General features: G+C 50.5%; 1 protein-coding gene across 10 annotated transcripts in view; it reads right to left on the bottom strand.

Annotated features, from left to right (window-relative positions):
* The window catches only part of MACF1 (microtubule actin crosslinking factor 1), a 339,001-nt gene that overhangs the window by 316,322 nt on the left and 4,883 nt on the right, over window positions 1–17,796 (bottom strand). Inside the window, exon 1 of one of the 10 annotated variants that reach the window (XM_043878612.1) lies at window positions 4,366–4,684. The exons of the other annotated variants lie outside the window; for them this stretch is intronic. Within the exon in view, the coding sequence (XP_043734547.1) occupies window positions 4,366–4,459 (94 nt within the window). The 5' untranslated portion in view covers window positions 4,460–4,684. Of the gene's footprint in view, window positions 1–4,365; window positions 4,685–17,796 lie in introns of those variants that run through there. 10 annotated transcript variants of the gene reach the window in all.

The following is a 17,796-nucleotide window of genomic DNA, read 5'->3' on the forward strand; positions in this document are numbered from 1 at the left end:
CAACCAAGTCACTGCTCTGATTTTTTTTTTTTTTTTTTTACTGCTCTGATTTTTAAATTTCCTTCTGTAATACAGCATGAAACTTTCATCTAGAAGCCTGGATCCTCTCACTGAAGTTGCTCAAAGTCACTTAGTTGTGTCCGACTCTTTGTGACCCCACTGACTGCAATCTGCCAGATTCCTCTGTTCATGGAATTCTCCAGGCAAGAAAACTGGAGTGGGTAGCCATTCCCTTCTCCGGAGGATCTTCTTGACCCAGGGATCGAACCTGGGTCTCCTGCACTGCAGGCAGATTCTTTACCATCTGAGCCACCAGGATCCTCTGACTCCTGGACAATAATTTAAGTCTGTATTACTAAATTTGCCCACATGTATAATACTTTCCTTACAGGATATTATGGAGATCAAATAAGGTAATGAATATGAGGCCGCTTTGTAAAATACAAAGTACTATATATAATATATAAAGGTTTTACTAAATATTAATGGCTTAATATGTGTCAATAGCTCATTTATATTCTTATGAATCCCAAGGAGTTAGTATTATCATCCCCATTTTAACAGATGAGAAATGCAAAGCTCAGTGGTTAAGCAACTTTTCCAAGGTCACACAGTGCAGGTAAATGGCAAAACTAGGACTGAAGAAATACAAAGTCTTGCTCAATTTGTTAAACAGTATGCCGACCCTTCAGTCCTAACTCTCTGTGCACTAAGTTTTGTAAGTTCTTTTCTGTGGTATGATTTAAAAAAAAAAAGCAGTCCTAACTAGCTTCATATACCCCTGGCACCTAGTGAGAACTCTGAAGTTTTTAAGTACCAAATAGTCCATGTTACCAATGTTGAAATGTAAACGTTCTTTTTTATTTCTAGTCCAGCCTGGCATGTAAAGGCTCTTCAGCCTTTAGGGCTTTGTAAAAACATAGTCTAATTCCTCCTTACATATTACCCTTTTTGTTTAACCACCCACCTCAAATCCAGAGTGTAATTGTTTCTAAACCTCCTCTCTAAAAGCTAAAACTCCATCCATACGTGTCCAAGGATAGAGTTTGTCTCTACACTAGGAAACGAATCAACTTCTGGTTCTCCTACCTCTCTGGCTGTTCCTTCTTAGCTTCCATTGGTGTTCATAAGGACCTCAGTGTACATGTGACCAGTCCATATCATCATCTGGATGAAACATTTCTCTCTTGTTTTGATATTTACCAAGCAACCATCTGATTATGAGCTTCACAAGCACTTTGGTATAAGGAAAAGTGTGCTCCAGGCAGCAGTAAGAATTTCCAATCACTGGACAGGTATGAACTCTATTATGAAGCAATAAAATTGGCCTACAAATGGTTGGGTTTTTTTTTTTTAAACTTTCAATGACTGACTCCCCCAATGCCCATGGAATGAAGCCACAAAAGAATCTTTATATGCTGGACGCTTTACAGTACGCTTTACAGTATTACCTGCTCCCACAAAACTCTAGCCCTTCAGTCACACTCAACTACTCCCATTCCTCAAACCTCTCCATTTAGTTCATACCTTCATGCCTTTGCATGTGTTATTTCCTCTGCCTTCTCCCCTACCTACGCTCCCCCATCAGACTAAACCCCATTTATCCTAAAGGCTCATTCAAATGTCACCCACTTTTCTCAGACCTCCCAGAGAACCCCAAGTGGAGATACTCATCTCTCCTCTGCTTCTGCAGTACTTTACCCACAAGTCTGTTCCAGCACTGATCACAGGATCACAATGATCTGCTTGCATATATGTTTCCCTTGCTAGATATGAATGACCAAGGGTAGAAACCAGATCTCATTCAAAATTCTGGCATCTCCATGGCTAACACTATGTTACCTTTAAAAGATAATTTAATAATTGTTCGTTGGAGGATCAGAAGAATGAAGAACCTACCCTGATTCTGTCAGGTTGCTGCCCACTATAAAATGTTAGGATCCAAAGTTTAGGTACTAAACTAAACTTAGTACCTCCTGTTTGCTGGCCAGTCAAGGTCTGCAAGAGCCTTTGGGATATTTAGGAAATGAGAGAGTGTTTATGTCCAGGCTGCATCCAATCCTGCCAAAACCATGCTCACTACCAACACACAGGCAAATGGTTGCCAGGCACAATTCTCGAAAACCCATGCTTGACAACCAACCCTAATATAGCTGCAATACATACTGCCCTACTCCGCTCACGCTGCAAATGCATCGCTTCCCTTCTCATCTTTGCCCCTTCTGGGACAGTTTATGCAATTGAAAACTTCAGCTCTCCTTCTGAATACGAAAATCCTGTTTCATTTGTAGAGGGAGGTGACTACAAATTAATAGAAGCAGAGAGATCCAAGTCATTTAGGGGTCAAACAATGAGTGTCTCGGATCCCCATCATCATCAACATCTCTTTCCCCAACTCTCTCCAAAAGAATGTTTGGCTTTAACCTCACAAACTACCTCCCCTGCTCACTCTACTGATTCCAGCTTAGGCAAACAGTTCTCTACAAGGTAATAAGGGGATTTCTAAGTCTGGAAAATGCAGGAATTCCACACAGCAAAGTAACAAAGGTTCAGATGCTAATCCACCCTAACTTCCTAGTGAGAATGGTGCAGAGAAGGGAGAGAAATTCTTCGGCACTTATCATAAAGCAGACTGCACAACAGTCTCATATAGCTCAAGTTAATTGACTCTGGCTCACCATTTTTGACTCATTCTTCTGCTCAAAAAAGAGATCTGTGTCTGGGAAGGATCAAATTCCTATACACCTGATCAAAGTCCTTCAGAGGAAGGCCAAACTGAGTGAAACAGCTAAAAGGACTGGACACAGGAGCCTCTCCTGGAACGAGCCCTACTTCCCCCTTCTTTCCTAGTTTCACCTGCCAGCAATTGCACTTCCTTTCAGCTGGAGGCCACCAGCAAGATGATCCACTGAAGTACTGGGATTTCTTCACCTATTTTTGTTTTAATTCTGCTGGTTTTTAAAGCTACAGCAGCCAGAGACCAGCCCAGAGGGGCACAAGAGTTGCCCAAAATCCTGCAAAATAAACTTAATGAAACCATCCACTTAGCAGCATTTTTTTTTTCAATGAAGTTCAGCAGCACAATCTAATCTCTTTGTGCACTGAAATGAACCACATTTCTTAAAAGAAAGACCACAGGGGGGTTGACAGAAAACTTGCTGCAGGCAGGAAAACCTGGACAGCTTACAGGAGCTGATGCAGAAGGGAACAAGTAGAACTCCTAAGCAGGTCCATTTCAGCATTTTACCTCTCTCTCTCTCTGCTGCATTCCCAAGCAGAGCTCTAATGGCACGGTTGGGGCGGAGGGGTGGGGGTGGAGCGTTTTACAGCTTCTTCATTAGTTTCCCTTCACTGAGTAGCTGCCATAAACAAGTATGCTGGACTCGGTCAAAAGGGCTGAAGTTTCCTCTCCTTAAGATGAAAAGAAACTCAAGGCCCAGTCACAAGGGCCCCAGCTGAATAAAATAGGAGAAAGTGCTGCCTATGTAGTTTCTGGGGAAATCTCCATGTCTGTGGCAAGCACAACCGCCACACAAAGCAAAATCCCAGAACTAGATGTTAAAGATCAAAGCCTGGGCCTACCGAGGCCACGCATCCCTGCTTCCACTTAAGGGGCACCTCCAGCAGTTACGCAAACGCGGTCCACCAGCCTGCGGGCCTGTCAAAACTTTTTCTGCAGACACCCGGGCTTTGGATGAGGCATTAACTTGGAGAAGTGCTTAGCAAGAGAGCTTCCAGGGGCTGGAAATCCGACCTCCCAAGACAATCTTTAGGGGGTGGGGAGGACGGGGAGCCGTAGACCCCTGCCTTGATCAGGCTGGAAGCCCAGGGGCTGGGGGTGGGAGGCGGCCTCGCCACCAAACCTGCACGCTCACCGACCCCGCCCGATGCTCACCCGCTGCCCTCCCCCCCGACCCCCAAGGAACCAAGGTAATTCACAACCTCCGCTGCCATGCGACTGATCCGAGGCCGAAGGAGACAAAAGGGGGCGAGGGACCCCGGCGGGCACGCGGAGGTCCAAGCCTCTCCAGGAACGGGTGGCTTCTCCCGCCCCGGCTCCTCCTCCTCCTCCCCGCACTCCCCGCCGCGTTTGGTCTCCGAAGCGGCGCCTGGCCTCGCCTCCTTCTAGCGGAGGCCCGATAACAGGGCACATAATGTAACTAGTCCTGTGAAGGCGCCGTCCCAGGTGGGAGAGGGCTCGGAGGTTCATCTCAACTCTAGAAATGAGCCGGCTCCGGCCCACGGCCGCTCCGGCCCGGCCCCAGCGCGGGTGGGCGCCACCCCGCCCGCCACCCCACCTGCCGCGGGCCCCGGCTCCAGCCTGTCCCCGGCCCGGGCCGCCCGCCCGCTCGCCCGCCGCCGCACCTTTGTAGCGCTCCAGCACATCCTCGTACGCCTGCACGAACTCCTTCTCCTGGTTGCGGTTGGCCGGCTGCTGACCCGGCACGTAGCCGGCCATGGCCGCCCGCGCCGCGCTCTCCCGGGGCCCCGGCGGGCGCCGCTTCCAGGCTGGCGCGCTGAGGCGGCAGCCCCAGCCTCGACCCCTTTGTGCGGCCCGAGGGCGACGGTGGTGGCGGTGCCCCGGCTCTCGGTTCTCCGCTCCGCGCCCGCCTCGTTCGGCCTGCCGCTCGCGCTCCGCTCCTCAGCCCGCTCGCGCTCCGCCACCGGTCCCGCTGGCGTTTCCGCCTCCCCACCCCTCGGCTCCGCTCCTCCCTCAGCCCGCCCCGCCGCCGGCGGTGGCGGCGGCTCCTCCCGTCGGGAGCGCCAGGCCCGGCCCGCTCCCCGCCCCTCTCCCCGCGCCTCCTCGGGCCCCGAGCGGCAGCCCCCCCGGCCCCCCACCCCCACCCCCGGGGTCTGTGGCCCCCGCGCGGCCGGGACGCGGAGGGGGCCGGGAGGCCGGCCCCCGCGGGGGCGTTCCGCCCGAGCCCCGCCGGGTGGGGGGCCCCCGGCGCGTCGGGATGAAAGGCCCGGGCGGCCGCCGCGGTGGGGAGAGCCCGGGGCCCACTCCGCGGGGCGGGCGGCCTGCCCCACTCGGGGCGGACCCACACCCGGAGCCGGGACAAAGGAGGGAGCCCCCTGGCTGGAGAGAAGCCGAGCTGGGCCTGTGCCGCGGCCGGAGAAGGACCCAGAGACGCTGAAGGTTAGGGAGCGAGCCAAAGACCTAGATAGGTCGCAGGGCCAGACACGGTCAGGAGGAGGCCGGGGCAAGATCCAGACGGGCTGCCGGGTGAGGCCAAGGGAACACTCAGACCACAAAGAATCCCAGGAACAAAGGGTTTTCCAGAAACGGAAGAAACTGAATCCCAGCACCATGAAATAAACCAGGCCAAGAACGAGGAGCCAGAGCCTGAGAAATGACAACTGAGGGAATGAAAACAGGATTCTGACTGCACCGTGGGGTGAATGAGAGGAGAGACGGGAGATAACACACCTACAGGGAAACGATGCAACAGGAATATTATTACACTGTGATAGCCATAGGAACAGAGGCTTAGATCAAAAGGGGGGAATGTGGGAACCTGAGGCTGAACCAGGTCTGCTATGTAACAAAAGGATTCTGGAGCATAACTGCTCACAGAAGAAAAAGGCAAGCCAATTACTCTCTGTCATCAGGGAAAGGGGAAAGAATGAAGAAAGAGTGCTAGTGAATGCGGGTAGGGATATACTGGGGACCATTTTGAGGAGGGCATTCCCAACGTCCTCTGATTCTCCATTCAGTTGTGTATCCCTCAGGCTCAGTATTCATGGACTGCACTGGGGCAAGAGGAGTGAGGAACTCAGGTAAATGCAGGTGATTTTTTTGCCCACATCTACACCTAGCTAGCCATTATCGTTCCCAGCCTCAGCAAGTCTGTTAATTTTGGGGATGCAGGGGGAGGGCGGCGGGAAGCAGGTGGAAATGTGGTTCTAAGTTAAAAATTAGGCTCGCTGATCTCATAATAAATAGAGCACTAGCAAGTCAAAAAAGAATTCATGTGACACTAAGCGGACAAATTTGGGACTTGGGCTTCCATTTCAGTTCCCATTCTCGAGATTTTTAAGAGAAGCGTCTCACCCCCAGGGCAAGGCCTGCATCTCTGTACGCTATGAGTAGTGCCAAGTACTTGATCAGTGCTCAGCAAGCACATTAATAACAAGAAGAGATGATGCTTTTCACTAATAGGTGCTTGATGGTTGTTTCCACATCATACCATGATCAAAAATTGTGTGAGCAAGTCATTAATCATATCTTTTTCCATCAAGTTTTGCTGACATGCCCAACTTCTAGGCATAGAGATCATACAGGGAAGGGCCTAAAAGAGGACAGACAGGGAGGCGCCTTGGACAAATGCTCGTTTCCTTCCAGTTTAGTCCTCTGTGCTCAAAAAAAACTAGTTCACAGTTTGGCATCAACTGCTAATGAGCTCAGTTTAAGAAAAGGAAGAGAAGAAGCTTGAGGTTTATTCTTTTTAAAATAAATAAAAGGCTTTCAGTAGAAAATGCAGGATGCAGAAGTCGGTGATTGATGGCATAAGCACATTTTTCGTAAACAGCAGAGAATATAGAAATGCTAACTCTGAGGATCTTGACTGTATTCATGCTGAGTCATCTGCATTTCCTATATTATTTCATAGCAGAGGAGCTAGGAAAGCCCAGACACAAACATACAGACACACACACCTCCACCCTCGCCCCCAAACAGCATCTGCCTCTTCATTTTCAGCACAGTAAATTGGAAAGTTGCTGCATCCCTTCCTGGGGCTGCTACATGCACCACTTAGCGAGCAGGTTCCTCAAGAATTGCCAAAGGTGAGGAAAGACAAGTGCAGGAAGGGAATCAGAATCTGTTCTGGGAATCAGGCTTTGTTGGAGGCCGGGGGTAGGTGGGGGGGGGTGATCTGGGGGAGAGGGCAAGGGGTTGAGATGCCATTAAGAAGCATGGTAATTAAGGAAGAAAGTTCTGGTTTGGGTTGTGGCTAGAAGGGCTTCTTGACACGATTTGCATTTAAATGCTCCCAAGAGATTTTGAAGTAATGCATTCTTCTAATGAATGGAAAGGGGGAAGTCCACATGTTTGGCTGATGTTCCCGTTTTATACAGAGAAAATTTTACAAGGATAGAGGAACAAAGCGGCTGCTGGGAGGGTGGGGGGTGATGGGAAGAATGAAGCCTAGGAAGGGGAGGTTTTTGGTTTTTTCCAGGCAACAGTCTAAATTTATAGCCAGACCACACAATTGGGATAGCTCTGAGGCTCTCTCCTTTTGGTCTATATTTTCCCTTGCTCCAACAGTGAGACTGCTGTTGCATTTCCAAAGAGGCTGCCATGGGGAAGCTGAACGAGACAAGATGTACTCCGAAGGGCATCTAGTGGTGGGAAGGGGTAATGCAAGTAAATAAAGCCCTATTTTCTCTGAGTGTCCTCCCCTTTTTAAAAGCCTCACCAGGTGCCTCTCTCCCTAAGGCTCAACTTCTTTCACCTCCTCCTATGGGCTCTCTGGCCTCAAGGCCTTCCCATCTGCCTTTTCTCCCAGGCCAGAACCCTCTACTGCTCTCCTCTTTTATCCTGGCTCGCTCCTGCTCAGGCCTCTGCTGAAAATCCCACAGGGAAGCCAGCCTTCATCTCTCCGAGTAGCAGGCCCTCCTGCCTCCCTACTCCCCTTGGGTAATAACCATCACACTGAAGTCACAGGTTCAGTGTCTTCCTTCCTTACTAAGTCACTAGCTCCCTGAGGGCTGTTGTTTCTGTGTCTCGTTCACCACAGGGTCCTTAGCATTTAGCAAAGGACCTGGCCCAGAGGGCACTGATTAAATATTTGTTTTAACTTTTGATTAAATGCATGAATGACTGGACTAGATGATCCTAAAATACTCAGCTGCCTGTGGCTTCTGACTCCCCGGAAGGCAAGGGTATTTAAGAAAGTATGCTTCTCTCACAGCTTCCCTTACCTCTGCCCGGCATTCAAAGTCCTCCATATTTTGACATCTACCTTCTTTTACAGTCTGATTTCCCTTATCCCTAACAATCAAACTCAGAACCTTTGCCTGGAATGTTCTCCATCCCCAATTCCCCCTAATGATTCCCTGCGCATCTTGTAAAGCTCACCTGAAAACAACCTGAGGTTATTTTTTAGTCAATTCAGATAGAAGAGGCTCTTCTCAAAAATCCCAACCACAAACCAATTCTTTCCCCATTCCTGGGGCAACCACATGTACTGTGCATATCTATCTACATCACTGCCTCCTAGCGCCCTGGTTCACAAGTTCTTTGAGGCAGAAGAACTGATTTCACTTTCTTTATCATACGGCCGAACACAATGCTTTGCACCTAGTGGGTGCTCAGTAAACATCTGCTGAAGGCATGGGTGCCTTGCTGAAAACACACAGGGGTGGGGGCTATGAACTAGATCTGCGATTCAAGGCAACTCAGTCAGATTCAGTGTCCGCTCAGTGGCCGAGAGCTGAGGGCAGGTTGTGCACAGAGAGCAAAGAGGGAAGTACAAATAATTTCTCCTGCTGGTGCTCCTCCTCCAGCCTTTGGAAGGCTTACTCCTAGCACTTCTTCAGTTTGGCTCATACTGCATTATTTTACATGTGTTAATTGCTGCTTTATAAATAAACTACTTGCTAGTAGGGAGGGTGTGTGTGTGTGTTTTCTCTGATCCTCTTTGCAAAGGTACAGTCTCCTGTGCCCTAACAGTAGCTGGAGCCAGCCAACCAGACAGACAGACACTAAAGGGGCTATCCATTGGCCAACTCTTGGAAGAAAATGTAGTTCTAGGCTTAGAAGACCTAACTCCAGGCCTAGCCCCACCATCCTTTTAGACATCAGCTTTAGCTAGTCCCAGCCAAAGCTTTTCAGCCCAGCCCCTGGCAACCCTTGCTAAACTTTGCCTGAAGTTCCCAAATCTGCTTCTGGGGTAGGAATTTGCCCCCTATCATGCTGCCCTCTTCCGTTCAGAAAGTACACCACCACTAATTTATGAGGCTTGGATGGTGCCAGCCACCCAGAAAGACAAGATCCCAGCCACCCAGCAGCCCATCACCCCGTCACCATAGCAACCCTCAAAATGGTTACTCAGCCATCTGGGTTACCATAGCAACTGGCCAAGTCTCTCCACCTCAGCCTCTCCCTGGGCCTTCTCCTCTGGCTTATCAGAGCCAATGCCAAAGACTCTTCAATCCTTACTGGGGGAAATGAGCAGAAGCTGGACCCCTGATAGGCAGTTGTCTCAAAGGGGCGTGGAATGTCTTGCCCACCCCAGGCTTCCCGAGGCTCCTTGGAGATAATGGGTGTTAAGACATTCCGTGAGCCTTGAAGTGGCACACAGATGTTAGCTATTATTAAACTCCTGTTCCTTGTAGTGGGGGAGGCAGGGGGTTACGCTAGGCAGAGCTAGTGCCATTCCCAGCTTGGTCCCTCACTGGCTGGAAGACCTTGAGCAAGTTACCCAACTCTCTGGGTTTGTTTCCTCTATTGCAGCACGTCCGCCTCCTCAAGTTATTTCAAGGATTAGGTCAAACAAAGCATAGAAGAGCCTAAGCGCAAAGCTTGGCACTTGAAACATATCAGTAGAAGCTGGAAAAGGTACTGGCCCCTCTCCGATCTCCCAGTCTCTGTGAATATGTTTTATTTTCTCTTGTTAAGGAATCTAGGCCGACATGAGGCCAGTGTGTTCAACCACACCCAATCTCCCTTCCTGCTCTGGGTCGGGGGGGGCCTCATCTGGAGGGGTGGGGGGGCCTCTGAAGTTCCTACCAAACAGGGCCACAGGCAGTCTGGACCCCTTGGGGAATTGGGAGACTCCCCAAATTAGGGGGTGTGGCTCGTAACCTATGAATCTCCCCTCCACTTGAAACATCTCCCCAGCTTATACTACCTCAGGCTTTAGAGAGCAGCAGCTATTCCTGCTGAAGATCAGAGCCACATGGAACAATTCAGCAGTGACAGCGTAGACATGGGGCTGAGTTACATAGATTCGCACAAGAACAGAATTCCTTCCCTCTAGGGCTTCCCAGGTGACTCAGTGGGTAAAGAACCTGCCTGCAATGCAGGAGACACCAGAGATATAGGTTCGATTCCTGGGTTGGGAAGATCCCCTGGAGGAGGGCACAGCAACCCACTCCAGTATTCTTGCATGGAGAATCCCATGGACAGAGGAGCCTGGCAGGCCACAGTCCATTAGGTAGCAAAGAGTCGGACTCAACTGAGCACAACACAGCACATGATTTTAAAAGAATTCACTCCTTTCACAGCTCAACTTCAGTCTCTCAAGACCAAATCCTCAAAAATCTATTTTGGGGGTACTTTCCTCAAGTACATTGGCAGGATGCTGATTCAAACCCAGGGTCTATGGATTTGAAGTATTTTAGGCAAACCAGACAGACACCACCCTCAGAAAGCAAGATTTCAGACACAGAACCAGGTATGTTCCAGCCTAGTTCTGTGTGTCCGGGGAGCAGGGCATGAACCTCAAGCCAGAAGGAACTGAGGATCAGACGAGCAACACTGACACAGCCCTGGGCCAGGAGTCAAAAATCCCTCCTCGTACTTCTGTGAAATGGTGCAGTGGGACTTGGCCAGACTTCAGACAGAACTACTGAGCAAATAAACGGATACACTTCCTACGGGGGGAAGGCAATAGAAGAGTTAAGAAGTGTGGGAGGTGTTATCGTTTAGTCACGAAGTTGTGTCCATCTCTTTGCCACCCCATGAACTGTAGCCTGCCAGGCTCCTCTGTCCATGGGATTTCCCAGGCAAGAACACTGGAGTGGGTTGCCATTTCCTACATGAGGGATCTTCCCAACCCAGGGATCAAACCCATGTCTCCTGCATTGGCAGGCGGAGTCTTTACCGCTGAGCCACCAGGGAAACCTGTGGGAGCTGAAAGTATGTGATTTCTGAAATTTACATCTATGTAACTGGGGAAGCAGAATTGGGGGATGTTATGAACTGAGATTGGCCGTGAATTGATAATTCTTGAATCTGGGTGATGGGGGGTTATTGTATTCTCACAACTTTATAGTATATGTTTGCAGTGTTCTGCAGAAGGCAGGGGGTTTGGAGTTAGGCCAACCTGAACGCCAGCAATGAACATCTCCAAGGGGCACGTGCCCGTGTTGTATTTCAGGGATGCTGTGCAGGTTCACCAGTACTGGATCCCAGTTCACTATCGGCCAATTGTATGAGCTCAAACAAGTTCCTCAACTTTTCTCTTCTGTAAAAAGGGAGAATAGCAACAACTTTCCAAGGTTCCATAAGGATTAAACAATACATGTTCATGCCTGGCACACGCTTCGGACTCAAAACAGAGTAGCTTTTCCAACTACTGTTTACTAGGGGATCCCAGCTGGCATCAGCTCTCAGGAGCTCCTGGACTGAGTCCAGAGTTCAACTCCCCAAACCACCCTCTGGATTCTTTCATCCTAACTCCCATCAGCTGTTCTCTCTTCACCTCCCATCCTTTCTACTGAGGCCGAAGAAAGGAGAGCAAGAACAGAAACAAGCAACAGGGACATACCCTCTCTCTTCAGGTTGTCCTGACAAATTCCTATCTCTTTTCCAAGTCGCAGATCAAATGCCATCATTGCTCTAAGCTAGGAGGCAGGGCAGAAGTAGGAGGAAGCCCTTCCCTCTCAGAACATCCTCACAACTCCGGGCTTGCAATGTGCACAGTTCATGCTGCACCCTGGCTGCCTTCACAGGCTGGAGCTGGGTTCTGAAGCCCACTCTGAGTCTAGCACACAGCAGTCCTGGCTGTGGGTGTGTGCTTTCAGATGTGTCCCACTCTTTGTGACCCAAAGGACTGTAGCCCACTAGGCTCCTCTGTCCATGGGATTCTCCGGGCAAGAATATTGGAGTGGGTAGCCATGTCCTCCTCCAGGGATCTTCCCTACTTCAGAACTGAACCCATATCTCTTATGTCTCCTTCATTGGCAGGCAGGTTCTTCACCACTAGCGCCACCTAGGAAGCCCACACAGCAGCCCTAGGAATATGGTTAAATGAACAAGGGTATGATCAATGAATGAGCAATGGGATGAATTAACAAATCATAAATTAGTGCACAAGGGCATGAATGAATATATTAATGAGAATAGCTAACATGTATCAACTCTGACTGCACAGCAGGCAGGGACCAAGACCCTCACTCCCACTATCTCATTTAATCCACCTGCAAGGCCTGACAGTGGTACTCTTGCGCCCTCATTTTAACTGAGAAAGTGAGGCTCAGCGAAGTTAGTAACTACTCAGAGTCACCCACCTGATGAAGTGATGGAACCGGGACTCCAGCCAACTCCCAAAGCCATTCCCTGGAGTGAACGAATGGAAGATTTAGGAGAAGAAGAAAGGAAGGAATGAGAAGGGAAGAGGATGCCTAGAGACACACCCACTGAGGCTCCAGGTAGAATCCTCCCCTTGACCCAAAGGCAAAAGCCTGGTACCTTGTTAGGTAGGGGTGGGACACAGCTGAGGACAGGAATTTCAGCCCATAATCACTCCTTAAGTTACAGGGCCTTCCAGACCGTCTCTGCAGCAGCATCCTAAGTCTGGGCAGAGATTACAGCCAGGAGCACCAGCTCTGCCCCTGCAGGGAAGCCAAGGCACAGCCAGGAAGCTGGCCAGCTTCTACCCGACAGGTGGCAACAGGCAGATCCAGGGCCAAATCACAGCAGGTCCTAGCCATAGCAACTGGCCAGGCTCGAGACAGCATGATGGTGATGATGGGTTCTTAACATTCACACCCAGGTGTGTTCACAAACCTTTCCCCAGGGAAAGGACCACTGGAATAAAAGACAAGTGCAGCCCCTGACCCTGCTGTACTGTCAGCCCCTCTGGAGGCATCAAACCCCTTGGGACTGAGAAACCGCAGCCTTCCACAGCCCCCCAAGTTAACCGATCCTTCCTCCGTATTCCTAACCTCGGTTCTAGGCTGCTCTCAGAATAGAAAGGGCATGAGTCAGACTGCCACTCCAAACCTGTCTCTGTGCCACCTAGGAAGTCACTCAAAAAGCATGATGGAAATTCAGCGCCATAAAGATGGCACCTCACAATGTGACAACCACCTTCCCTGACCAGCTGGGGGTCCCACAGGGACCCTGAGCCTCCGGGAAAGGACAGCTTGGCTGTCTTTTCTGCTGCTCGCACAGAATTCTGCCCACGTGGTCGCTTTCCATCCCTGCAGCTAATGTGACCCAGATTCACTTTCAAAGAGCTGCAGCTGAGCCGGTGGTGTGTAGCTACAATTCATTCTGCCCCACTTTCAGGGACTCTCTCCTGTTCATCTCCCCCTGCTATTGAAACAGAGCTCCAGGACAGGGCCTGGGACTCCGAGGATACTGCCAGGAAGAAGCAGAGGAACCAGAAAGGAGGAGGAGGCTCCTTGCGCTCAGGAGGAGGGATTCCCAATGGAATTTTTAGGCATCCATCCCCCTGCCCCCGCACCCCATTCTTCCCATCATGGCTGGGCCAGAGACACAGACACACACACGCACACACACTTCCATCTGCTCTTTGACAAAGCCCTGGAGTGAACAAAAAAAGGCACAAGACTAAGAGACCTGGGGCCTTTTCCTTGCTCACCTAGGAAACTGCTGGCTTCCTGGAGTCTCTCCCCACTGTCTCCTCTAGTTGCCCAGGGAAGAAACAAGGAATGACAAGCCAAGTGGAGTATCAGACATGTTAACCCATGTTTGTCTGGCACGTTTGACTCTCATCCAATGATCATTAGAATCAGATGTCATCACCTCCCTTGTACAGATAAGAAAACTGAAGCCTGAAGAAATCAAATCATTCACTCAGGTTTTCTGACTCCAGATTCACTTGTCTCCACAGTGCCCAGCACACAGCGGGGGCTAAACCCACGTTTTTAACCAAATGAATGAATGAATGACCAAGCAAACAGGAACCTTCTGAGTGCTTCCACCCTGGAGGAGAGACACACGGGCACAGAGAAGCAAGCTTCTTCCCCTGACCAGGCAACAGCTCTCAAGGCTGTCTCCCCAGGGGTGAGCCCTTGAATCACTCTAGTAGCTGAGCTCAGGCTCAAAAGCAGGAGAAAACATCAGCATGAAGTTGCATTTCACAGCCCTCACTGAGCCTTTAGCTTCCAGAGCCCACGTTCTCAGAGTGAGATCTTGGGGCAAAACCAGGAAGGGTGAGATGGGCCTCCTGACGACAGTGAGCTCTAGAGCTGGTGAGAGACACACACCTGTAAACAATGGGCTTTAACGGAAGGCCAGCTGAAACAAGGCTAGAGACACAGCTGCTGACTGACTGCTGGAGAATCAGGGAAGGCTTCTTGGGGGAGGCCACCTTGGAACAAATGTTGAGGATGATGACTTCACGAGCACCTGCTGAAGGGCTCCCAAGAACAAATCCTACAGATGCTTTCTACTGGTTCATGGGAGGCCACGTTTCAGCCTAGAGTCCCTGTGCTCCCTTCTTTCACAATACATGCTCAGTTGCTCATTCATGTCCGATTCTTCGCAACCCCATGGACTGTAGCCCTCAAGGCTCCCCTGACCATGGAGTTTTCCAGGTAAAAATACTGGAGTGGGTTGCCATTTCCTGCTTCAGGGGATCTTCCCAACCCAGGGATCGAATCCCTGTCGCTTGTTTCTTCTACATTGGGAGGCAGATTCTGTTCCGCTGCGCCACCTGAAGTGAAGTGAAGTCGTTCAGTCATGTCCAACTCTTTGCGACTCCGTGGACTGTAGCCCGCCAGTCTCCTCTGTCCATGGGATTCTCCAGGCAAGAATACTGGAGTGGGTTGCCATTTCCTTCTCCAGGGGATCTTCCCAACCCAGGGATCAAACCCCATCTCCCGCATTGCAGGCAGACGCTTTATCCTCTGAGCCACCAGGGAAGCCGTAGGAAGCCCTCTTTCACAACACATACAGGAAAGTATTTCTTCCCTTCTGGTCTCTGAGCTAGTTCCGTGAAGAAGTGATTCCATCTTCAGTCATCTTTAAGTATCAATGCCAAGAACAGGGAGGGTCCTGAATATATGACGTTACATGGTTGAATTCCTGATTGGTAGGTAGATGAGGAATCCCTGCCCCCAGCCCAGCCCCTAGCCCAATCAGGGTCCCTTCTTTCAGACACTTTACTGCCATCTGCAGGAAACTTGCCACAATAAAATACAAATTTACAATGACAAAAAGCATGAATGGCGCCCCCTAGAGTCGTGCAGTGTCCAGCCATGTGACTCGGGTCCTGCACTGGTTTGTTCTCTCCAGGCCTCACAAGCCACAAGGGATACAACCTTCTCTTCTCTGTCCTCTTCTACACTGTGGGGTTGTGCTCCTTGCCCAAGTACCCTCCCCAGATCCCCCCTTCCATGTGGCCCTGCCTACCCTTCACCAGTGAATAAGGATATTTCTATTGCTGTTCAATAACAGAGAGCTAAAGGCTCCGAAGAGGCAAACTCCACTAGATCTTTCTCTCTGCTTTTTTCTATAGCTCAGGATTGTGAAGCCTCTCCCAGAGGTGACCAGAATGACTCTCTGGTGAGTCTGGACGTCCAGTCAGCTGTTTAGATTGTAGCCAGCAGAAAAATCCAGCTGGCCTGGTTGTCAGGTATTGCCTAAGGGAATGGAAACAGCAATGTACCCGGAGTTAGAAGATCTGGGTCTACTGGTCCTGTGTGACTCCAGGCAAGTCCCTTAAATCCTCTGGGCCTCAGATTCTAACATGTGTCCCACCTAACGTGCTGTTATCATGAAATCTCTATGATCAACAGAAACAAGGTTTTCTCCTTAACGACTAATGTTCCACTTTGGTGTGGCTGGGCTTAAGGAGTTGAGAATAGGGCTAGCAAGGTAGAGAGAAGAAAAAAAAAGGAGGGAAAGGATGAGGATCGGGAGAATTGGTTATAGCATGTGTGCGGCCCTGATTTTGTAGGCTTGAGATCAGCAGCCCGACATGCCTCTCCATCTGACATGCGTCATCAGCAGGGGTCCCCCATTCGCCTCTCCAGCATGAGGGAGGCCCTGAGACCCATATGGACACCGAGTAGGCCAGACACCGGGGCAGTCTGTGTATTTGGTCAGACTGACTCAGACACCCCCACTTCAGAACCCAGGCCCACAGGGAGGAGAAAATTACACAGGCCTCAGCTGGCTTCCAGGATAAGACTGACTTCATTTCCTCCCCGAATGTAAGTTCTAACTTCAGAGAGCTTCAGAACACACAGGGTCTCCCAGACGTGCCCTTCCCACCTTCACAGGAAGCAGTTGCCTGAGAAGGAAGGCTGCCTTCTTAATTACTCTGGTAGAACCCTCACCACGCTCTGAAATCACAGGAAGATTTCAGCCGGGGCCCTGAAGTAGCAGTCCCGCCTCTCCTCCGCTGCCTCTCCTGCTAACGAAACACGCCCAACTGCAGCACACAAGTTATTTTTAACCATGGCAGTCTCCCCATTTTCAGCCTCACTGGCCCAGCCCCCTCCCCAAGACAGTCACGTGGCAATGTCAGGATGTAAAGAAGATCAGTCCCGGTGCCCGAAACAGCACAGGGCCTGCCTGTCCCATGGTTCAGTGGACCCAGCAGCACCCTCAGGGATTGAGCCCCCTTGAGTCCATTTCTGTTCTAAACTCGGAATGCTAAACAGCAGGCAAATCATCCCTTGGGGCTCTTCAAGGAAGCCTGGGAGGGGAATTCATCACAAAGGAATCTATAAGTACAGTCATCCCTCAGTGTGTGCAAGGGATTGGTTCCAGAACCCCAGGAGGTACCAAAATCCACAGACACTGAAGTCCCTTATAGATGAGTTGACGTGATAGTTGACCCTCCTTATCCGCAGGCTCCACATCTGCACATGGCTGATGGAGCATGGGGCTAGGGGGTGTGAGGAAGGGAGAAGGCCTCTGCCCTGCTGCGTTCAGAAGAATGAGGGGTTCGAGCATTTAGAGGCCCCTCGATGAGGGCCCTTCAAGGCTGGAAACAAATAAACCCCTCTAGCATCACAGGGACAGCTCTGAAACTTCACTGACCGATGCCATTGTCCCAGAGGTCTTGAGAAGGACCAGAGTCCTTCCTCCAAGGGCTTCCTACTGCCCACAGTGAAAGTCGCTCAGTCGTGTCCTGCTCTTTGCGACCCCATGGACTGTGCAGTCCATGGAATTCTCCAGGCCAGAATACTGGAGTGGGTAGCCTTTCCCTTCTCCAGGGGATCTTCCCAACCCAGGGATCAAACCCAGGTCTCCTGCATTGCAGGTGGATTCTTTACCAGCTGAGCCACAAGGGATGCCCACAAAAGGGGTTCGAACTCTCGAGTGTATCTTCCAGGTCTCCTCCCTTGAGGCTCAACCCCTCTCAAATCTCTTCCTGATTACTTGAGCCCACATAGCCTTCTCCCTGTCGAGCTTTCCATTACAACCCACTGCCTGTTCCTGGATCACAATCTGTCACATGTTATCCTCTCAACACTCCCTGCCTTCCCTTCATTCATTCATTCAATACTGGTTGATCTCCAATATGCACAAGGTCCTGTGCAAGGAGCTGGGGGTAAAACCATTAACAAAAGAACAAAAAATCAATGAGACAAGGTCCAGAATTGTTCACAGTCCTAAGGGAGTGACAGGCACCCCATGGGATAACTGCTCTACTGCACCAGGGAACACAGAGGAGAGAAAAGCATGAATACAAGAGCGGAGGAGGGAGCTCTGGATACCTCTGGGGCAACAGGGACAGAGGAGGCGGCACTTACGAGAGGAGGGGGGCTTCCACCACCTTGCAGAGAAGAAAGTTCAGGCATGGAGGTCTGATCTGTGGGGGTCGAGGAACAGCTCCATGTGGCAGGGTGCCTGGGAGTAGG

Source organism: Cervus elaphus, chromosome 20, assembly GCF_910594005.1.
Source record: "Cervus elaphus chromosome 20, mCerEla1.1, whole genome shotgun sequence".
Lineage (NCBI taxonomy): Eukaryota > Metazoa > Chordata > Mammalia > Artiodactyla > Cervidae > Cervus > Cervus elaphus.